This window comes from Primulina eburnea, chromosome 1 (genome assembly GCF_022965805.1).
Source record: "Primulina eburnea isolate SZY01 chromosome 1, ASM2296580v1, whole genome shotgun sequence".
Classification (NCBI taxonomy): Eukaryota; Viridiplantae; Streptophyta; class Magnoliopsida; order Lamiales; family Gesneriaceae; genus Primulina; species Primulina eburnea.
In genome coordinates, this window is record NC_133101.1 from 2563277 (window position 1) to 2586641 (window position 23365).

The 23365-nt window shown below is 36.2% G+C and overlaps 3 protein-coding genes and 1 pseudogene across 5 annotated transcripts; 1 reads left to right on the forward strand and 3 right to left on the reverse strand.

Moving 5' to 3' along the window:
* Nucleotides 1-333: 333 nt before the first annotated feature.
* Nucleotides 334-4276, reverse strand: LOC140810523 (probable Histone-lysine N-methyltransferase ATXR5). 2 transcript variants are annotated; one of them, XM_073168382.1, is made up of 6 exons: nt 3650-4276; nt 3337-3417; nt 2091-2314; nt 1917-2017; nt 1620-1832; nt 334-1149 (listed from the first exon to the last, which is right to left on the reverse strand). In XM_073168382.1, exons 1-6 carry the CDS (start codon nt 3987-3989, stop codon nt 990-992), a joined length of 1119 nt encoding a protein of 372 aa, XP_073024483.1. In that variant the 5' UTR covers nt 3990-4276; the 3' UTR covers nt 334-989. The 2 variants fall into 2 exon arrangements, with proteins under 2 accessions (XP_073024483.1, XP_073024553.1); XM_073168452.1 differs by lacking the exon at nt 334-1149 and adding an exon at nt 1165-1517.
* A 2642-nt stretch (nt 4277-6918) lies between these two features.
* LOC140810663 (protein MKS1-like) lies at nt 6919-7965 on the forward strand. The gene has a single exon (XM_073168566.1). The coding sequence runs from the start codon at nt 7030-7032 to the stop codon at nt 7705-7707; it is 678 nt and encodes a 225-aa protein (XP_073024667.1). The 5' UTR covers nt 6919-7029; the 3' UTR covers nt 7708-7965.
* Nucleotides 7966-10492: 2527 nt separating this feature from the next.
* LOC140810752 (uncharacterized) lies at nt 10493-14322 on the reverse strand. Of its 2 annotated transcripts, XM_073168729.1 has the most exons (7): nt 13563-14322; nt 12296-13518; nt 12111-12201; nt 11859-12016; nt 11638-11772; nt 11451-11544; nt 10493-11321 (listed from the first exon to the last, which is right to left on the reverse strand). In XM_073168729.1, the coding sequence occupies exons 2-7, from the start codon at nt 13160-13162 to the stop codon at nt 10747-10749; spliced, it is 1920 nt and encodes a 639-aa protein (XP_073024830.1). In that variant the 5' UTR covers nt 13163-13518; nt 13563-14322; the 3' UTR covers nt 10493-10746. The 2 variants fall into 2 exon arrangements, with proteins under 2 accessions (XP_073024830.1, XP_073024769.1); XM_073168668.1 differs by having other exon boundaries at nt 12296-14322.
* A 5081-nt stretch (nt 14323-19403) lies between these two features.
* Nucleotides 19404-21964, reverse strand: LOC140810285 (aminomethyltransferase, mitochondrial-like; annotated as a pseudogene).
* Between the last annotated feature and the right edge of the window lie 1401 nt (nt 21965-23365).

The window sequence follows — 23365 nt, forward strand, 5'->3', positions numbered from 1 at the left end:
TGCACAAATTAGCGGAGGGCCGCCAATAAGATCAATGACATTTATAGAACAATATGAACTAATCTCCACTCCAAAAAAAAAAAAAAATCGAATGAAGAATGATTAAAAAAGCAATTGATTCTTAAGAGCACAAAACTGGTGATAGATGTAAGCCCTGATAAACTTTTGCTGAAGAGCTGGTATAATACTACCATTCAAGCACAAGAACAGTGATTAAATCTATAGAACAAAATTCCATCCACATTGTAAGTTAAGAACTCATTGAATCGAGAAGTTCTGGACTGAATAAACGAGCACACGAGAAGACGATATACAAAACTCAACAACGTCAAGATTAAAGATCACACCAGCATGTGATCTAATCAGTAATCAGCACACTTTTCCGTTAAAGTTCAGCAGCAGCACCGTGCAATCGTATCACAAATCTTGTTGTTAGCCTGAAAATCAGTCATTGTTTACAAGTAAAAGTATAACAAATTTATGCGAGTTCACATTAAAAACGTCACAAAATGATTATAAACAGGTCAAAATTAACCATAGGGGGGCACGGCCACTGTTTTCAAGGAACGCATAAATTTCGTATTTCAGAAATAAAAGAAGAAAACAGAAAGAGCAACAATACAGATGAACAAAAACACAAGGAGAAAGGATATAAATTGAGTCGATTGGACCCTGATGCAAATACATTAAATCACGTGGTTTAATCTAACTCATGTACATGATAGGATGCTGCATGCAAACTAAATGTTTCTATCTTTTACATGCATTATCTGGAGAAATTTTCATCTGCAAACTATAATTTCTCAAAGCCATTTAATGGCCAAAAATACTACAAGATAAAATAATTTAAAAGTACTATGATTGATATCATATCGACTATGGTGGTATAAAGGAAAAAGAAAATCACTATTCTGTAGATAGATGGACAAAATTTTCCTGACAAGAACTAGACAAAATTATGAGTTGGGTACTCCTTCTCCTGACAAGAACTAGACAAAATTATGGGTTGGGTACTCTTGTTCATATCCATTATAGTCGTAATACAGCCTCTCCCCTTTCAAAATATCACGAGTTGCAACAAGAAGCACTCGGCAATCACCATTGACACTGTATCTCACGCATTTAACATTCTGCTTCTTTCTGCCCTCCCTGCAAAAAAATTGATTCATTTCATGACTAGTAACCAATTTTTGGTGATGCCATGAACAAGATAGAATTTTGAATTCGTTAAATTATGAAATTCTTGTTAGGCCATCTCCAAAGAGCTTGAGTTTTAGAAAAAATTCATCTTTAACAGGGTGCAAAAGCTAGCAGGATCACAAATTCAAGACCCATGGATCACAAGGTATTTGTTGGGCAATATCAAACTAACATTGATGAGTATATCTGGAATAATAATTTTGGTTACATATTTTATGATTTCTCGCTAGACATAAGAGAGATTGTATATATATAGTTATATTTGGTCATCCTAACGAGCTTCAGCTTTCCAAACATGGTGCCAAATGGAATTATCACTGCAAATGGAGGGAAAAATTGTTGACAATTTTGAAGAAATAGAAAAAGATCAAGATAAGATAAAAGGTAGAGTAGAAGAACATTGTGGCTTAAAAGCTTACGGTGTGTAATTGTTTATGCCATTGATAAAGCGGGAAATATTTCCACGCTTATCTGGACAGACAACAAGGCTTTTAGATGGATCAGTTGCTAAAAGAAGAGTCATCATGCTATCACAATCATCTTGCTCCCGATTCTTAATGTAATCCACGTCCCCTGTATACTCTGCAAGAAACGTCATATCTTTTACAGGACCATCGGCTTCTACCGTATAACTGCAACATTAAACAAGGTAGGATTGTATTAACACAATGTTTAAGGGTAAGAACTCACATGGCCAAGAAAGAGTAAATCAATACCCTTCACACGAATCAAATGTCACAATAAGAGGGGGGCATTCGCCTCTACCATACATAGCCCTACACAACTCTAATGTCTCGATGTCTTCTTTGGCAAGCACCTAATCAAAAAAGACATGGAAATGAGTTAAAGCTAAAAAGAAATGGTAATTTCTTCTTGAAGTTCAACAAAACCTGCATGCCACCATCTTCAAATATAGCTTGATTAGATAATTTAGTCGCCATGCCAGGGGTGTAAGTAAGCTCATTGCTGAATTCCATGCACAGTGCTGTCAAAGCCGAGGCAAGAGATCTCATCTGAACTAGCCTTCTTACAGGATCTTCTGACGAAATATATGGCAACAATCTCCTACGCTTCTTGTGGAACACTAAAGAACGTCTTCGGCGCCTTTTAGCATCTGAAATTAGCTATTATATTAATAAGAAACGACTTTCATTTATAATGTTAAAATGTACAACTGAATCATGAAACATTCTTCCAACCAGTCTTATGAACAAATAAATTTGAAACCCAATTAGTATGCATGATCTCAACATGAACAGATTCCACAGTGATTGATTTGGGCTAAAATAGGTTCTCATCTGGTTAATGAAGAACTAAACGAAGCATATTCACTTCCTAAATAAGAGTAGCTGAGGCGAACACCTATCTGTTAACAAGAACTTGAACCATACCAATACAGATTTTTTCTCTTCTACTCCGCTTTATCAAGCAGCATTTCATTTGCCATGCCATTAATTTTAAGTCCACGCTGACTCTGGGTTTAAGATTAATTCACACTGTAACTTTCCTCGTCACAGCAGATTAACAATATCGCAAGTACACAAAAACCAAAGAGACAACATTTAGAGTATAAAATCACTCCAGATCATACTCAGAATTCTATTCAAATTAAGTTTATTTGACAATAAGCAACTCACGGAGCGTGAAATGAGCAACTATGATCTTATAGACAAACTACAAAAACTTCTCTAGAGGACACAAGAAACATTTAACAAACTTGAAAAACGACAGGATTTGCATACATCACATTAATTGAGTTCATAAATCCTAACAAATTGGCAATGGGATGCTCTGAATCTTTGACAGTGAAAGGGATGTTTTAATCGAAAAATACCAATTGAGAAATTCATAATTTAAAGTTTCCTTATCAGGCATTTCAATCCAGATTAAATTCTGAACCAGCACACAGAACTTTAGTGAAAATTGACTCTTTTCCTCACTGAACCATAAATTGCATCATAACTGGTCGAAGTTGTTTGTTAATGCAAATTAATGTCCTGATCATCGTTTTCGTCGGTATCCAATGCCTCTCTTCACCAATATTAGATCAAAAGCATTTTCACTATACTTCAAAAAATCCAGGCAAAAGAATTGTTTCGTCACGATTCTGTTAAATAAATCAAAACAAAATCCAACCTTGAGGAGAGGCGCATTTCCCTGTCAATTGCCCACATTTCTGAATCCTAAAAAATTCAACAATCTTCTTCTGCGTAAAACCTGCATTTTACCTCTTCATCAAAACTAAATTTCCCCACTAAAGCAGCTCAAATTTCCCTCATTTTCTCACACACACATACACAGATATACAAGAGTGTGTATATATGTATTAATAATTTATTTTTTCTACATTATAATCATAAATGGGCTCACAAAACGCATAGCCATGTATGTACATACATGTGCATGTGCGTGTATGTAGAGATTGATTATTTTATCTTATTCTCATTACTTTTAAGCGGGCGATTGTTGTCATCGGAGCAGGCGGGACAGAACCACGGCCCCATAGGGATTCGGGCCACGATCGGGCGGAGGCAGAGCATGTGATACCCTCTGTCACAACTATCGCACAACATCAGCTCATCATCTCGCTCACCGGAACCGCATTGCTCGCAAGCCACTCGGCTGTAATAATTACCGCCGCCACATTCCTCGCCATTCTCCGCCACCACCACAAGCTTGGCTATCTTCATGATCTCCTTCAATGACCTGTACTTCGTCCCCCTAGCTATCCCGGCGGCTCCGAGCTGCGGGTGGCTCCCGGGAGCCGAGGGGATTGATGACGGCGCCATTTTCCAGGGATGGGGTGGAATTAATTCGATTGTCCGGGGACGAATTCGGGGATTCCAAAATTGTTGCTTTGTTGAATATTTTCGGCGAATTTCACAGTGGCGAGGCTGTAAGAAGAAGAGGGGGGTCGCGGGTGATTAGAGGGGTGGCGTTTGATGACGTGGCCATACGTAAGTGGAGGGGCTAACGTGTACGGGCTGTGCGTAGACCTGGTAGACTGCGCTTTATTCGAATTCTGGGCCATTTAGCCGTTCGTTCTTCGGAGAATTTAGTTGGATGAGGGCGAGGAAACATTTTAGGTAATTTCACAGCTTTCCTATTCTTTATTTATAAATTATAACTAATATTTTATTTTATTTTATTTTTGAAGCTAACTAATATTTTATTTGTACGATGAACTTATTGTATCTCATATATAATATGCTTAAAAATTAGATTATATAAAAAGTTTTACAATGCAATTAAAAAGTAAAAAAAAAATACCTTCACAGTGATTAATACATTTAACAATTGGAAAAAATATTATTTCGAATTATGAAAAACTTTATTAAATACAATATTTATCGTTGAGTTTTCTTGGTTAGAGTGAGTCTCATGTGAGACCGTCTCACGTGTCATAACCCGTGAGACGGGTCAACCCTACCCATATTCACAATAAAAAGTAATACTCTTAGCATAAAAAGTAATATTTTTTCATGGGTGATCCAAATAAGAGACCCGTCTCACAAATACGACCCGTGAGACCGTCTCACACAAGTTTTTGCCTCTTGGTTAATGTCTGTATCACATATTAAATTTTGAGGCTCTTAGAATTTCAACTCTGATATAACGATGTATAGCTATCATGACTGAAAACGGGTTTCTTAAAAAAAATCATGCATGAAATAATGATGGTCCTTAAATTTGGTTAATTGTCATTGCATACGAAACAATTAGTGGAAATTGCCTTCGTTGGAATATGAAATAAAGTATTGGATAAGAAGGGTTAAAGACATTCTTGGAATAAGCACTATTGGAGCTTAATGAGATTTGCAAAGAAGGGTTAATGACATTCTATCAAGTGATTCAAAACAAAATTTATGCATCGTTGGAGCTTCATCACATATGATAAGTTTGGATTTCACAATAAGTTCCGCAAGATGATCATCTTCTTTGATATTACATGTTGATTCTTCATTAAGTATAAAAGGAATCATAAAGCGAGAATGAGCAGTTCTCTTACCAGATAAAAAAATAGATGACATACTGTTGGATGCCACATTTAACACAATTTCTCTCTTCAATCTCAAGACTGCTGATAAGGTATTCCATACAAATGTTTTTCAGTACCTACATAACCGTAAATAAAGAACATTCCTAGCTTGTTTGAATCAATTGGAACCATTAATGTGTCATGTACATGACGTTGCTTACTGTCTAAATTTTTTGGAATTTTCATATTGTTTTGACCAAGATCTTTTATTGTAAAACAACTCATCTTATATTAACTTGTTTCGTGAAGGCTGAAAATATTGATCACGGAAAAAAGACATTGATTGAAAATCACATACTCTTTCCATAACCTCACAAAAGCTTTTCAATTTCCACCAATGCATAGTTTTTTTTTCCTCCTCATTTAATTGCAATTCTGTAAAATAAATAACGTTAACAAGTTTTGTAAAAATGAGTACTATAAAATAAAAGTTATATTATTACATGGTGCTTAACTTGGTGTTTCAACAAGCTTCGTTTTACAAAGATATCAACTGATAATTATGTCCAACAAGACTCACAAACTACTTCGAGCTGGCTGATGCAATCTGATGACAATAGCGTAACAAAAAGAACTCACAATGATTATGTTCAAGCACATTGTCTTGTCTCGACAACATCATCAATATACTACTACTTGTCATCGTTTAAAAAAAAATCTCAGTGATTTATAAATTATAATTACTAGCTATTTTTTTTTTACTATAGCATATATTTTAACTTTAATTTTATGTGAAACTAACTTATTTAAAAAAAAAAGGCATGTCTTTTTCTTATCTTAAATTTTATATGATTTTTTATTAGTAGAAATAGGATTTGAATTTTAATTTCACTTTTCGTCCAGCCAATTACTTTGATAAAATTGAGAAATCAATAAATCTATAAAATATTTGGATAAAGTAAAAAAGTGAAGAACAAATATGCTCTTGTGTTAGGTATTATATAATTATTTTATCATCACAAAAAAAAAAAAATAGACATATTTTGAGATGGTATATTTGGGATGTAAGAAGATTTATAAAATATTTATTTTTTTAGAATGACAAAATTAAGAGTCATAATAGATGTATATTCAGATTGCAACAAAAAATGATAGTTTTTATTTTTGACGAGTAATAGAGAATAAAAAAAATTGGAGACAATTTACTTAAACCATTATCCTTGGGTAAATTTTGACCGAACATCTTTTTTAAAAAAAAAAAGTAGAAAATTTGGAGAGAAACATGGCTTAATATGATTTTCCATGTGCCACAAAAGACTTTTGAGTCAAGTCTAAACAGCCCACCCACGCTGGAAGTGTGTTTATAATGGTTGACCGTTGACAATTCAATAGACAATGGATGCCCAATTAGGATATTCAAGAAACATTTTAATAATTTCAATTTAGTTAGAGTCAGCTTAATAAATTTTTCCACGTTGATTATAATTTTCCATATTTTGAGACATTTTTATTTCAAGGGGAACCCAGTTGTTTTGATTATTTATATTGTTAAATTTATATGTTAAATTAGTTATTTTTATAATTTAATATGAATATTTTTTCAACATGAGGTTGTTGTTATGGTGTCTACATGGCTTCATCAGCACCAAATATTATTATTATTATTATATTATTATTATTTATAATAAAAAAAGTGGTTTTTATTTTGATATATTTTGGCGCAACTGGTGACTTTGCATAAAGTTTCCTCCTTTTTCAGATGACATCAAAAATATATATATTTCAAGACGATTCTCTAATCTTGCACTAAACGACGCTGATTTTCTTGAATCCAGCTCACATCGTAGTCAATGGATCCTCCGGAGGTTTTCTCCACCAGGCCACCGCCAAGAAAGGAGCTGCAGGGCCCTCGGCCCGCCGTGCTCAAAGTCAACAAAGACTCCTACAAGATCAGAAAGCCACCAGTTCCGCCGCCGGCCAAAACCCAACCACGGCAAGAACCTCCTCCTCCGGAAGACCGACAGCCGGTCATAATCTACGCAGTTTCTCCCAAAGTCATTCACACCACCGTGACCGACTTCATGAAATTGGTCCAGCGCCTGACCGGGAACGCATCCTCCGCCGCCGAGTCCGGCGAAGCAGCTGGGGACCTCTCTCCGGCTGCCCGGATAGCTTCCATAGAGCAAACGAGCGCATCTCCTAAAGATAGAGAAATCACAGCTAACACCGGTAATCCTACTGGCGTTGATGATATTCTGTGCAATATTCTCGAAAGCGCCGACGTTGAAGTGGGTCCTGCTACCGGAATACTATCTCCGGCGCCGGGTGCTCTGCAACCAATCTCGCCGGGGTTCTTCTCTCCGGTCTCGGACCTATTTGCGATGATGGGTTACAATAACATGTTCATACCTAGTCCGTCGACGCTGTTTTCTCCTCCAATGGTGTCTCCATCGACGCTGTTTTCTGCTCCAATGGTGTCTCCTTCACCATCTTCTTGCGATCTCTTCAATCCATTCTTCGACTTTTAGATAAGTGAACTGTCTCTGTCCCACTCTTCTTTATTTGTTTATTTATTTCAATTATTACTTTGGTGTAGTTTAGCATAGTTTTCTTGAACTAGAAAGTAGGATAATAGAAAATTTGGAGCAAATCATCATGTATACTGCTTAGAGCTGACGCTTGGTTAGGGAGGAAAAATCAATCTAGAAATTGTTTTAGTTAGAAATGTTTTCAACTGTATTTAACTCTAATCGTTGTTAAAGATTTGTTGGAATTAGATTCATAAAGATTCTATTGTGTTCTTAATGTAAGATTCAGAATAAGTTCTGATCAAATCCATTTGTTGAGAATATGTTAGCTTTTCTTCGGGACGAACTCGTCATTGTTTCTGAATCATCTGCCATTTTTGAAATGATATTGGGAGATAGACACTGTATTTTCGCTTGTCCTGTTGTTGGAAGACCATATGTCTTGATGAAAGTAAGTGGCTTAAGTTGTGATATAAGACACTAATGTCGGAGGCTATAATTTGTAGAATCAGGCACTTGTGATTTGGCATAAGTTTATTTTAACCACATGGTACCTCAGGAAACCATGATGTTGCAGCAATTTTAGGTGATGGCCTATTAAAGTTGCTACATATGAGAGAATTCAGTAGTCAAGTCGAGTAGAACATTAGGCATGCAAGATAAGAATATGGGCTGTCGACATTATGGAAGAGGTATATATCCATAGATGCATCGATTCTTACTAAATCTTATGATCAGATTGAAACTAAATACTCGGTTGTCATGGCCGCCTGCCACAATTATCAAGTCTGGTGTTTATGACCTGGAGTATAGTATTCTGTCTGCATGTATGAATCATCCCTTTTGCAAACATATTTTTGAATTTGTTTTCATTCCTTGTTAGCATTATGTAAATCGGCATGATTCATGTGCTCTATCAATTAGTTTCCAACGATACTCGTCCAAAATCTAGTTTAAGAGTTTGAGCTGATCACTCAAGTAACATGAACAAACCTTGGTAAAACCTTACATCCTGTAATCATATTTTGATGAGATATACTAGCAGTCTTCCATTGAAAGTGCACGTACCACTTCTGATGCAGAACGTAGCAAGTATATGTTTCTTCTCAACTGAAATCACCGCTGGAAATATAATCTTCACCTATATGATTTTGTCCTGAAAATAGTAGCCTTCTGTGTTCCGCCGTCTTTTTCTAGCTCCTTGAGCTTGAAGGAAAGAGGATTAATGAGTGAGTCTCATGTGAGACCGTCTCACGGATCATACAATAAAAAGTAATACTGTTAGCATAAAAAGTAATATTTTTTCATGAGTGACCCAAATAAGAGGACCGTTTCACAAATACGACTCGTGAGACCGTCTCACACAAGTTTTTGCCAAGAGGAAATTAGGAATTAGAAGTGTTGTGGTTGTGCGTAAGCAAGTTTGATGGTTTGGTTCTGGGCAGGCTTCGGGGATTTTGATGTAGTTTACGTGGAATAGTTTTATCTCCGGATTGAGAACAATATCATGTATTATAGAATAATATATAGAATTATAGATATAGGATATGTAGGCATTATTTTATTTTATTTTTTTGCTAATGGGGAACAAATTAAATTTTTAATTTTAATTTATTTTTACCAAGTTAAATTATATTGGCCAATCGTGACGTTCGATATTGGCTTTTTATGTCATCACTATTTTTTGTGTAAAAATGTAGTTTTGGTACTTGTGTTGCTTTTGTTTGTCCGATGATAATCAAGTGGACCAATTGTATATGTACTTTTTAAATATAAATATGTGTTCCTATTTATGCAAAGGTACTCAGGCTTTACAGAATTTTGGAAGGTCCGCGTGAATAATTTTGTCGAAGGTGGATATTTTTATAACACAAAAATTCAGATGATTTTATTTGTCAATTTTGTTAGAGAAATATTCTATTTGAGTCACTTATGAAAAAATATTTTTTTTTAAAATATAGACATAATTGACTTGTATCATAAATAAATATATGTGAAACCGTCTCACAAGATAGCTACTTTTTTTTTATAATTATATATGTAGATAAAAAGTAGAGTTCTTTACATTTTATAAGCCATCCTTGAATCATAGTTGCGTTTGAATTGACTTGTTTGAGATGATGTATTTAGAACTCTTTTAAGTTGTATTTGGATGGATTAATTTGAAGCTAAATATTTCAATTCCATAATAAATAAATTCATTGGTTTGTTTGAATAAATTCAATCAGTAATTAATTTCAAAATCTCAAAATTGTTGAGTCGTTAATGTGGATTTTAAATCAATCTCAACATAGATCATTTCAAATTCTCTTTTCAAATATTTTCTTCAATCCAAATCATTCGATCCAAATACAATTTTAGTTTTTTTTGGATAGATAAAATTGAAATGAATTTCAAATCTTACATATCAACTTGTTCAATTTAATATCATTTCAGTTGTAATATATTTTAAATAACATCATCTCTCACATCTCTTCGTTCAAATCAAATAATTGCACCTAAACAACTTTATGTTATGTTTAGATTGAAGGATTTGAATATGAGAAAGTACTAGAAGGAAGAATTTGAAATGACTTTATATTGAGATGTTGGACGAAAGGATTTGGATTTATCACAACATGAATTTCAATTTTTTAAAAAAACATTTCAGCGGTACCAATAGATTTCAAATTCTATATTCGAATTTGAGTCAAATTGATACATAGATTCAAGAAGCATATGAAGCACTTGTCACAACAGCAAAGTTTAAAAAAAATAAAAAAAAATGGAATTATAATAAAATATTTGAAATATATATAAGCAACCAACTCCAAATATGTCATGTACATTTGAGTTTTGGAGAATCTAATTAGCCAAAAAAAGAAAACTGCACAGCTTGTTGCTTCCCTGACCTAACGGTACAATGACCAAGAATCTTCATGGCCTTTGCTGATACAGAAATAAAATAACTGAAACGCAGATGAACATTTTGATCAAACTTCCAGACATGGGATCATACAAACCAATTCCATATTTTTGCTGCAACTGTTCCTCCCTCGGTCAAAATTTGAACGGAGTTCTAGTCGGAAGTCCATAGTTATGGAACGTCCTAATCGTGCCATCCCAATTAGCTGTCACGAAAACGAGACCCCATGTAGAGGATATGATTCTTGAGCTATGGTTGTCAACCTCATGCTGATGAAGATGGTGATCACCATAGTGGTTGCATGGCTTACAATCCTGCTCGCCGGAGGGAAAATCCCATGATGGAAGCTTCTCTTCAGGCCATGTTACCGAGCCTTTGGAGGAACCATCCATGGAAAACCAATTTGCTAGGGAGAACCGTTCCGGATCCCACAACCTCGATGGGGAATCTTGGTTGTTCTTTGTTTCCATACCAGAATTAGAACTGCCATGGTTTTGTTCTGTGTGGAACTCTGTCCAGGGTATGGCCACAGACACACCTTCGTAGAAGAAATGCTCAAATGAACGAATAGATTTGGCTAGTTTCGATGTTTGGATGAATGAATCATCACTGTTCCACATATAGATGCGGGAGTCCTCCCCAACTGATATTATGTGCCTTCCGTCTGATGTAAATGATGCCGACATCTGAGTACCCGATTTTGCCAAGCCTGTAATGATCAAGAGTTACCGATCAAATCATAAGTAAATATAAGACGAGCTCCTGTTGCTATATTCGGAAGTAACAGTTAAATCATACACCGGCTCAAAGATCATAAATGCTCAAATGAGTTCTATACCTCTGTATTTTCGGACAACCTCAAGCCCATCAAGAATTCGAATCTTGGAGTCCTCTGATGTTATCATCACTCTTCTTGGGTCGTCTTTAAGAAACTGAAAATGATAGATGAATATATAAACTTAGCCCAAAATAAGGACCAAAAAAATGTATAATACCGGGAAATTGTGACTAGTGGTGATACTAACCTGGATGCCAGTAATTTTGTTGCCAGATGATTTCTTTCTTCCAATAAAGTTTATCTCTGCATTTAGCAGCAACTCGTTTTCTGCTGATGTTTCGTAGAAACGACACACACCGGAAACCGAACCAACAACAAAACCCTGTAGGAAAAAATGGGAAACCTCAACACAATTCAAAGGTAGAAAAATTCGTTGGAAGTCAAGATCAAGGTACAATAGCACCACACCTTTCCACTGGGCAGGTAGGATACTGTGGTCACGATATCATGAGCATTGATCCAATCCTCAACTCTACCACTCGTGACTCCCCAAATTCGAATTTTACCATCTATCGAACCACTGATGAAGTAGTTCTCATCAACGGGATTGAATTGAACACAAGTCACTGAAACCAAAATTCAAGAATTTCTCAAGCACGGGAACATAATAAGTTTAAAAAATAAAAATAAAAGAATCACTGAAGCAAAGAAGATAATTACCATAATTGCTGTGATGGAAAACACTGAGGCATTCATCCGAGTCTACTCGCCACAATCGAACTGTTCTGTCCATCGATGATGATAGAAGATACTGCAATAAGGAAAAAGGAAAATAAGAAATCTTGAATAGATACAAATGAGATTAATATCGAGTACAGCACTGGAATATCAGATATTTCGCTTACATTAGATTTAGACCATGCAAGGTCCAAAACATCACTGCTATGTCCCCGGAAAGTCCGCACTGGCTTCTCTTCAATGAAGAAAGTCTTTTCAGGGATGATGATTGATAAATGGCTAGATTTTTTCTTAATAGAATCGTTCTTTTTGTCGACATCTTGGCCACCAAATCTGCATTTCTCGGTATTGGAATCAACATCCACAGAGCCAACACGCCAGATACGAACTAATCCATCTTCACCTCCACTAGCCAGGTATTGGCCATCAGGACTAAATTTCATTGTCCAAATTAGGCCATTATGAGCATTGATCTCTTGTCCGGCGTAGACAGCACTGCACTCCACACACCGCTTTCCGTTCTGTTCGACTCTAACCCGAATTGAGCTTCGTGAATCAGCAAATGTTTTAGACTCATTTGATGCTTTAACAGCTTGGCTTCTCTTCATCTTTTGTGTGAAGTGTCTCCACCACCTTATAGCTTTCTTCGTTCTATTATCCACGATTCCACCCTCTTCAACACTAGCCTGAATTTGATTCACTTCACATTGTTTGACAGATTCGTTTTTTGCATTGGTTTCTTCAAGATCATCCAACCAATCCTGATCGGAATAATCCACTGAGAAACATGCATCACTATTTGGTCCCCGTGCTTCGAACGGTAAATTGTCACCGTCCCAGGAATCGAACAATCCACAAGAACTCGAAACTGCTCCAGTAGATTCAGTAACCCTTTCCAACCCCATTGCCTCATATTCATCTAAAGCACTAGAACCCTCGACAAATCCCATTTTCCATAAGAAATTCTCCCTTCTCTCCTTAACACTCTGCGGCTTCCCCAACCAAATATCATACTTCGACTTTTCACACGCCATTTCCTCTTTTTCAGAAAAGATGCCCTTTCTTGAAATCAAGAATCCTATCAAACAAGTGAACTATCCTCCCAAACTGAATGGTTCAACCCTTTATAAATGAACACGGATACCCAATTTTACGGGCCTAGTTTCGCTCCCTAAACCATGCAAAACAGGGGGATAACCCACGGTAAGGAACATATTATACTCAAATAAGTAAGTCTTTATACTTGGTACTACACTAAACCCACAATAAAAGATTCCGAATTAAGCTAATTTGGTGTGCCAACAAATCATTAAGCAATAGAATAATGGGAAACCAATGGAAAACAGAGAGACCCGAGGGGATTGAAATGGTTGAAAAATTGGCAGTGCACCTTGAAGACCTAACAAAATAAATAGCAAATCCCCAAAATATCACCGTCCCTCCCTTGATTATGGCTCCAAAACTCTAAATCCCACTAATATTAACGCATAAACAAAACAAAGCAGCCCCCACCATAAGAGCCGAATACTCCTCCAAGTTCTGTGTATCTTGACTTGCCAAATGTTTGAAGCTTAAGGAAAGCAACCTTTGGTTTAAACAAGTGTACACAAATTTTCAACCTTCACAATAAACAATCCACGAGATTGAAAATTCAATAAATGGGCATTGAGATCTGTGAATCGTGAAGTGGTTGGTATTCTGGGCATTTTAGGAGTACATGAGAGGCGCAAGTCGCCACATTACCATGCTGCCGACACACACACACACACGTTATATGGAGGAGCAAGAACACGATGCCAAGTCAATTCTCCCAACACACGAAGCCCGATGCACCCCCCCAAGTTCAGCAAACTAGCTGTAATTAAAAACCACATATAAATTGGGCTTTCATAAACAAAACCCAGTTGGGAAAAACCAAGAAAATATTCAATATCGAAGCACACAGGAACTGAATCGCAGAATCAACAAACTAAGGTTTTGAAAGATGCGAAATATAAAAGTTGGTCTCTTTTCTGGCATTGCCCGGTGGGTGGAAATTTATAATTAATATTGTTGCATGCAGGAATCAAAGATCATTACTGCGGGAAAAATATTACCTTTTGAAAATCATAAATGGGGTTATATATTTTAGTGCAATAATTGGTGGTTAGAAGAATTATGGGTAATTGATGTCAAATATCGAAAAAGCAAAATGGAAGGATGGACAGACGCAGCATTTACAGGCTGTGCATTCGTTGGGTGTTTGTTTTTATACAAACAAGCCTGTGGACATTGGGAAAATCATTGCATTATATCTTTAATTTTTTTAAAAAAAATTGAATTTTATATTTAGTTATTAAAACTAGACAAAGGATTTTTGACCAAATAGAAGCAGTTGACCAGATACCTAAAATTTCTGGATATAAGAAATAAATCTATCGTGTAAACCTTTTACCAAAAAAAAAATAAAATTACGAGATAATTTTATGTGACAGATCTTTTATCCTATCAACTTATGAAAATATTACTCTTTACGTCAAAAGTATAACTTTTTATTCAAGTTATGTATCGAGTTGTTCCGTTTCATAGATATAAACATGTGATATCGTATCACATGAAACCTACCCGACCTTTAAAATATATTCTTGGTGTAATAATATTCTTGAATGAAGTGTTTTTCAGGGGAAATTAAATAGCTTCTTCTGGTTCAAAAGAATAGGGTAAAAAATGTGGTTCAGGATTTTTAAATAAATAAGTCCATTTTGAAAAATTACGACTTTATGATACACTAAAATATTTAAATTCCCGAAAGAAAGAAATAAAAAAGAATAGGGTAAAGAAAATGTGGTTTAGGATTTTTAAATAATACAATATTTTATAATATTTCATGTTACTAACGTCAAATTAATCAGAAATAATTCTTTATAATTTACAAAATATGTACGAAATTACACGTACGTATGTGACAAAAATACTTCCAGTGAAGTTAGACGTAACTTGATAGCGATTGGTCGGGCTTGCTAATCACCTTTCCATTATCGAAGCTTCCAAAATTAAATTTTAAATTAATTTTTTCTGAAAAAAAATTTAATGTTTCTCTTATTCCTTGTTTTTTATAGGGGAAGTTGGTGAAAAATCCCCAATCAAAACATTTCTTTGGCTTCACTCCCTACCCACAAAATTGTGGTACTATGTCATACAAAATGTGGTACACTTCATGTGGAAATGTGGTACACTTCATGTGAAAATGTGGTACTAAAAAAGCACCTAGGGACTGAACACAAAAAAAAATGACGGCTGAGGACTGAACCCAAATTTCCCGTTTTTTATAACGTTTGCTATTGCTTTGCCTGTAAATTGTAATAAATGTGAATTGTAAAATTTTACTGCTCAATTTAATATGTATAATAATTATAAAAATTTCCATTCATTTTGGGTGTTTGGAATTTTCTCAAGTATTTTACCACCTTTTTGAAAAAATTATTTGTATGGATACACAATTATTTTATTTGTACTATATAAATATAATTATATACTCCAATGCTGCTAATTAAAATGCGCAAAATGCTACTAAACATAGAAGTCGAGATTATATTTTACAAACTTAAATAGTTATTAGTACGGATATTAAGCGTGAAAAAGCGGTTTTAGTTTTTGCTATAATTTTAATTATATCAAGGACAATCAAATATGAACTACCACATAAATATACAAATTTAAGAATATATTAATAAATCTTCGGGAAAAAATGTATTATCAAGATCACCTATTAAAAAAATAGTTCGGTCTCTTAGGTATTTTTGTTTGAAATTTTTATTCTAATCAAATTTTAATATTTATAATATAATTATAATTTTATTAAAAAATATGTGATAAAAAGTTAAGTTAAGTTTTATCTGAACAACTCACGTTTTTCGCACAATCTAAACTCATGGTGACTCATGTCATATTGAGCTGAAGACAACGACAAGGATACTTAACATTTTTTGTAAGATTGTCGAGCATCCGATACAAATGTGATTATCGACCATATAAGTATGTTGGATCAATGCCTATTAAAAAAAAAAAGATGCATCAGATTCATTTACTATGAGTGCTACTCTGAATCGAACTTCAAGCATTCTCCAAATCATCAACGCCTCGTATTCGAAAACGTCCGAAAGACCCTTATCTCTTAAAGATTTATGTCAAGCTGATTTTCACACACACAAAATCTACCTTATCACTTAAGGATCATCAATGTACTCATTGCTCTCACTTATCTTATACATTCTTGAACTTATTGTTTTGTGAGATACATTGTAACTATCATAAATTTGTTTCTATGATTTATAAAGTAAAGAAGATAGTTGATAGGAGTTTCAGCTCAACAGGGTAAGTCAATCGAGATGAAATGAGTTTGTACAAAAAGATATATTAATCGAATCTTCTAGTAAAATCCTTATAAAATAAACAGAAGTATGAGAGACATATAAACTTTGTCTTTAAACTTCCATAAATAAACTATTGCTCGTATTTACTTTCAGTCACTAATTTAACTATTTTGATCTTATCTGAGTATGTTACTTACTATGTATATTGAGTTGTTATGCATTATATCAGTTTAGCTGCTCTACATACTAAGTTTGACTAAAAAATCAATATTAGCTGTTCACACGGCTCAAATTTCTCAAAATCTAAGCATAAAATTTAAAAGTATTTATTTGTCATCTTTAAACACATTTTCAATTCTATAATCATGAACAAAAAAAAAAATTGAAATGTCACATAGTTTAACATTTTCGCATCTATATTTATAATAAATATGTCGACCATGAACTTTAACAAAATAACTTATAGAATAAAGATATAATATTTTGAATTTAATTAATTAGGCACTTATTTATTACTTGCAATAAATGTAACGCGCTTTTTAGATATCAAAAATTGATATGTGCGATGTTGGGATAAATTTTGCTTGCATCTGTGTAGGGGTCGTGACAGACAACTGAGTAAATGTTTTTATTAAGTGGAACATGCTTCATCTGATGGTCCAAATGCCAATTGTTAAGCTACTTAATAAATAATATAATAAATATAAATGATAAATATAAATAAATAAGTGTAATTATTCTAAAAAGCAACAGGAAATTAAAGGTTGTCCCACACACAAAAAATGTCATGCATGTCGTCATCATTTATCAATAACTGGATTGGATTTCCTACTTTTATAAACACACAAAACTGATCTTTTTTATATTGAATATATAAAAAATATATCATTTAATTATTAATAGTTATAACTTTTGATAAATCGACATAAATTTTGATAAATCGACAACTGTTCACTCATATAATTGATATAAGAGCTAAAGTCATATACTCAATTCACATGAAAAATTGAAAGAATACTATTATTAAAAGGGATATGTGAGTTTAATGCCTTGGGGTCATAAGCTGACTCAGCATTAGACTCATCTCATACTCATGCATTACTACTGGTCATGGATCGTAGGTATGTTCATGCAGTGTCACTATATAATATATATCATCCTTGAAAAGTGGTTACTTTTCTTCACCCAACACTTGAACTCAGAAGCTCCATATTTAAGTATCTAGATTTCTAGAGTTGGCATGGACATATGTCTTGGCTCATGCCGGATCAACTTATACAGTTCATAACCAGCAATGGTCTATGAGTATGGTTGAGGCTCGTGTCAAATCAGCCTATGGCCCATGGTCGTTACAATTGAGTGCAATAATGCCTCTATTCTGGTTTGAGAAAGCAATCAAATAATGACACGTGATCAATCGTACAATTCAAATATTTTGAATTGTACTATTATCATAATTATAACTTAATTTTGATGAAACGAAACTACTTACGCATACAATTAAAATATTTACTATTCTAGGTGGTATTTGTTAATATATTTATTAAGAATTTTTTGTCCGTCTGTCTTTTCCATATATTTTCAATGAAATAGTTTCAAATGTTACATCTTACTAAATAATTTATATGAGTATATTTTATTTATATAAATATATTTTTTCCGATTTTGTACTTATTATATAGACATGATGTAATAATAAAAACCCGAAGTGATTGATCTCATATAAAATAATGTCAACTCGAATTTCATTTTTTTTTTATCACCCCTCCAAAATGAAAATGACAGCTACAAAAAGCTAATATATATACACTGATTATGAGCCGAGTCCACCTTTATGTTCATCGATGAAATGAAATCGACTATTGAACGTGATGAAACATATAAAAAATATGCATCAATTAGGTGAATGTCATCTCAGTAATAAACACAGTTAATGGTCCGATATTCAACGCGCTCAAGTCGCGTTCGTACGTTTGCACACCACAAGTCAAGTCTTTTCCCGTGCAAATCGAGCCCTTGATTTGCACACACCCTGCAAAGAAGCTTATGAGAGAGAGCTTCTTAAACAATCATTCTCATACTTTCTGTTTGCACAATATTTGGTGTTGCTGGCGTGCCAGGTGCGAAGTGCACCGATTTGTGTGAAAATGATAAAATCTAACTTCTAAATAATCAAACGACGTGAATTCTAAATTTGACCGTCAGTTATAGTCTCTTAAAACAAATGCAATGCCAAAATAAAGAAAACTATTGTGAATCGATGCAAATAAACCCCTGACATGATTTTGAATTTACAAAACTGTAGGAATTCATCAAAACTTGAAAAAATATAATAACTTGTGCTGAAATCTAAAGTGAGAAGACGTAAAATGATAGAAATATACTGGAAAGCTAGAAAAACTATTGCTTGAAGATTGTAAATTTAGCAGAGAGCTTTTTGCAGATTTTTGTCTGTGTAGAGTTGTCTGTGTTGTCGTAGAGTTCTTTCTATTTGCCGATGTCCTCTTTTTCTTTCTGCAAACTGTGCGGTTCCTCCCACTCCCTCATGAGCCACGTTCTTCCGCCCACCATTCCACGATCTCCCTCTATTTGCACCGCTTTGTGATCGGTTTGAATATATGAGAATTAATCCGATACACTTGACGGGCCTATATAATTTGATTGGCCTCTCTAATTTCATTTGAGCTTTTATAATTAAATCGGGCTTTCATAATATAATTATTTTTAGCCCAAACAATTGCCCCCCGCAAGCATTGGCCCGCGGGCCAAAATGCTTGTATGTAAACCATTTTTAATTCTTTTATTTGGAACGGCATGTGAGCATTTTTTGTGGAGTGAGTTTGTGACTTTTGGGCCAAGCCCAATTCTTTAATGAATTTTTCATTACCCAGTAGAATTCCCTCCCCCAGATTCAAATCGCGATCTTTGGCCCCCTTTCTTCTTCTCCTTCGCATTCAAATTCTGCAGCTCGCCCTCTTCTCTTCTTCTCCGCCTCTTCGCTCCCTGCTGCTCTGAAACTCCCTCCCAGGCTGCTGCTGTGATTCAAGTTCCTTCTTCTTTCTCTCGCGTCCTTCGTCTGATTATTCCCCGCTGCCACTGTGGAAGACACCGCTTCGCCATCCCTACTCCCCCTTCGTCCTTCAATCATCGCGCCTTCAAGGGAATTGAGTTTTGCGGTCGCCGTTGCTGCTTGAAGAAACTGTATGGCCCAAACGTCGGCGCACATTTCTGATTCCAGCGTCTCAGGCATCCCCTCTGCTCCCGTCGCTGATACTACTCCGCCGTCTACTGCTATGGGTAATCCATTCTTCCTTCTTGAATTGCACTCCGTATTTCTTGGCTCCTCATTTATCTGATAATTTATTTATCACCTTGGTTGGAATTGCATTTCTTTCTTCCTGCTTACCCGATTAACTTCAAGTTATGCGAGGCCTTGAGGTGTACGAGGGATGATCGTAAATGGAGGTTTTGGTCTTGCCTCGACTCCTTGACTCTTTTCTGAGAATTGTAGGATAGATGATTGTGCTCATTTAGACGGTCTGTTTGAGTTGTCCTCCTTTACTCATTAGCGCGGTATTCCTGGGGGAGTTTTGGGTTGGAGGGATTTTGGCCATACATTAGCCTTTGTCCTGTGGATGGGGCAAATGGATCCATGTTAATCCTGTCTCAACAGGTGTTGTGTGCTGCTCCATGTCGTTGCCATACAAGCACAGCCCAGCTTCTAGATGAAGGCTGTCTCGAGCTCCCAACCCTGTTAATCTTACCATATTCTCAGGTTTGTCACGAATCGCTTTTGCAAGATCAACAGCATGCTCTGAAGGGACGGAGATTTCAAAGCCATCATCGCTTGTGTACCCTGTTCGAGTAAGATAGCAGGTCGATCCATTGATGTCTATCACTTTGAAGTCACTAAAGTATATCTTGCTCAAATCTTCTTTAGTCAGGTGCTGGAGAACTGGGGCAGCTAGAGGCCCCTGCAGAGCTAGAAGGGAACGCTCATCATGAATGTGCCATGAAACGTCGGCCTCTTTTTATGTGAATGCTTTCATGTGTTCCTCAATATGGGCAAGATCCTTGTCTCTGCAGTCGGTATTAACAACCAGGTACATATGATCATTTGTCACCTTCGTGATTACTGAATCATCTATTGGGCCTCCCTTTTCATTTGTAAAGATAGTCAAAGTCCCAGTCCCAGGTGCAAGCCCAGCGACATTGGCAGTGACAGGATTTTCAAGGAAAGCTATGCAGTCTTTTCCTTTAAGACTTAGACCACACATATGGGAAGCATCAAATAGGCTACCATTCTCCCTACAATTTATGGTAGAGTCAATGATTGAATCTTTGTACTGGATCGGCATACTCCAACCTGCAAAAAGCACCATTTTTCCACCATGGGCAACATGAAAGTCATACATAACATTTTTCTTTAGATCAACTTCAGATGAAAAGCACCGACGAATTATAGTTTTTTTTTTTTGTCTCCATGAGCCAAACGGCGAGTAATAAATTGACCAAGTTGCCACAATCCTCCTCCTCTCATATTCGTAAATATCTCGTATTGCATGTTTGCCCTCTGTCGCTTCCATTCCTCCTTGGATTTGGAATTACCATGGCTATTTTTATTGATCTGAAGGACCTTTGGGGGCCCAAGAGACCAAAAAAGCTCATTCCGCATGCATTCTTCATTCTGGTGCCATTTCCACAGGTGGTGAAAAGAACAGGTATGTAGTCTCTTGTTGTATATGCGGTTCGCATGTTTGCTCTTCACAGGTAATGCTGGATTGAGAATTGGCCATGGGTTGGCCTCAGTTCTCCGGTGTATTCGACACCTAAGCCTTAGTGTCGTTTGGGGTATCTTGCAACACAGGTACTTCTCAACTCTAATGTGCCCTTACGTGCCCTTACGTGTTGCATCCACTCAAGATGACTCCCTTATCCCTATCATTATGCATTGCACTTCAGTCGGGCCCCTTTCCCACATACACGTATATGCATATGCACTTCAGTCAGACCCCTTATCCCGCATACACGTATATGCATTTGCACTTCAGTCAGACCCCTTATCCCGCATACACGTTTACTTACTGTTCTTGCATGCGGTGACTCCGCTTTTGATTTGTTGACTCTTGGTTTGGTGTTGTGGTTGTTGGGTGATGGATGTGGAATGAAGGTGAGTTTGTATGTGACGTTGTGTATTGGATGTTGGAACAATCAAAACCATAGATTGGCTTAAAACTCCCCATCGCAATTATTTCCTCCCCTGGTTCCCTATCGAAACAAAATGAATCCAATATGATAAAAGTGGCCTACTGGCCAACTTCATTTGATCATAACCAACAGATATTTTCATTGGTGGCCCTAAGGCCTACTTCAAATAAAATCGTACAACATGAACATGAAGCTAGAACATACAAAAATGGCTGGTCAGCCTATTTTTCTTCCAAAGTCAACTTCTGGGTCCTCTTGGGTTTGCATAACGTCCTTGTTCTCTTCTATTCTTCCTTTATTATTCGTTTTTCCCACCGGTGAGCTCAACTCCCTGCTCAGTATATTTCTTTCCTGCCATATTCTAAGTGGCCTGAAGGCCTACTTCATGGTTTGTCACTGCATATGCAAACAACCAATCTATAATGGCGGTATGGTCTACTTCCCCATGATTTCTCGTACCATAGGAACATTAGAAATATCAACGGAATGTATATATAATAAGTGGCCATAAGGCCGACTCCCAGCTGAAACAAAGTATCTTCAAATAATGAAAGTGGCTTGATGTCCCACTTTCTCTGATCAATCTTATTGTTGAATCGTAAACAACAGATATTTACCTCAGTGGCCCTAAGGCCTACATCACATGACAACTTGAAATAAAAAACTAAACATATACAAGAGTGGCCCTGAAGGCCAACTCCCCGCTGAAGAAGGCCAACTCCCCACTGAATATCAGCCTTCGTGTTTGCATCACTTGCTAGCTTTTTCCTACTTCTTGGACAACCTCAGTTCCATAGGTGTCCCATACTTTTCTTCCTTTAGTTTTTTCCAGTACTTGCTGCACATGTGCCTTCCATATAGAGGTTGCAGCTCCCTCTTTTTCTTTTTGGTTCGAATCAATCATCAATCTCCTCAATCAGTGGCTGAATTATCGGCCTAGACGGCACGATAACAGTAGGTTTGAGGATTCTTTCCAACACCGAGCTTGGAGTTGGTGTTTGCATGTACAGTGGATTTTCTTTCTTGCTATTGCTACGGATTTTGATGGGCCCAAAATCCCCATTGTAATATCTGGCTTCTACTGCACTTGCACTTGTTTGGAACGGCTGTCCATCTGCTTCCATGACCTCCACGTCATCCCCTTTCCAAAATAATAGCAATTGGTGCATTGAGGATGGTATGCACTGGTTTGCATGGATCCAATCTCTGCCTAACAACGCTTGGAAGTTGGCGGAGGAGTTTACAACGAAGAATGCACATAAAGATGACATACTCCCCACAGTAACATCAGCGGGGAGTACCCCAATGGTCTTGGTAGTTTCGCCTGTAAATGCAGCAACCGAAACTTCTGAAGGAATCAAGTCTTCCTCATTTTTGCCCAGACTTTTCAACATTCTTACTGGGAGAACGTTTACCGATGAGCCATTGTCTATCAACACTCTAGACACTGGCTTCCCATTCAAGTGGGCTTTGATGTACAACGGCCTTATGTGTTTGGTCATGGCCGGTGTAGGCTTTTCAAGTATCACTTGTTTAGGCTTGTTCGGGTGATCTTCCTTGATAATCACTCTTGAACTCCCTTCAGGGAGTTTATTTGCATGCTCTTTCTTTTGCCCTGATCCTTGGGGCATCAACTCCCCATCCTCTTCTTCTATCATTTTAAATCTCTCTGGTAGT

Coding starts and splice junctions, on each gene's coding strand:
- LOC140810523 (XM_073168382.1), bottom strand. CDS start 3,989: ATGGCGCCGTCATCAATCCCCTCGGCTCCCGGGAGCCACCCGCAGCTC. Junction 2,315..3,336: donor GAAATGCGCCTCTCCTCAAG/GTTGGATTTTGT, acceptor AGCTAATTTCAG/ATGCTAAAAGGCGCCGAAGA. Junction 1,150..1,619: donor GGCATAAACAATTACACACC/GTAAGCTTTTAA, acceptor ATTTTTTTGCAG/GGAGGGCAGAAAGAAGCAGA.
- LOC140810663 (XM_073168566.1), top strand. CDS start 7,030: ATGGATCCTCCGGAGGTTTTCTCCACCAGGCCACCGCCAAGAAAGGAG.
- LOC140810752 (XM_073168729.1), bottom strand. CDS start 13,162: ATGGCGTGTGAAAAGTCGAAGTATGATATTTGGTTGGGGAAGCCGCAG. Junction 12,017..12,110: donor TTTCCATCACAGCAATTATG/GTAATTATCTTC, acceptor TTTTGGTTTCAG/TGACTTGTGTTCAATTCAAT. Junction 11,773..11,858: donor CCTACCTGCCCAGTGGAAAG/GTGTGGTGCTAT, acceptor TTTTTCCTACAG/GGTTTTGTTGTTGGTTCGGT.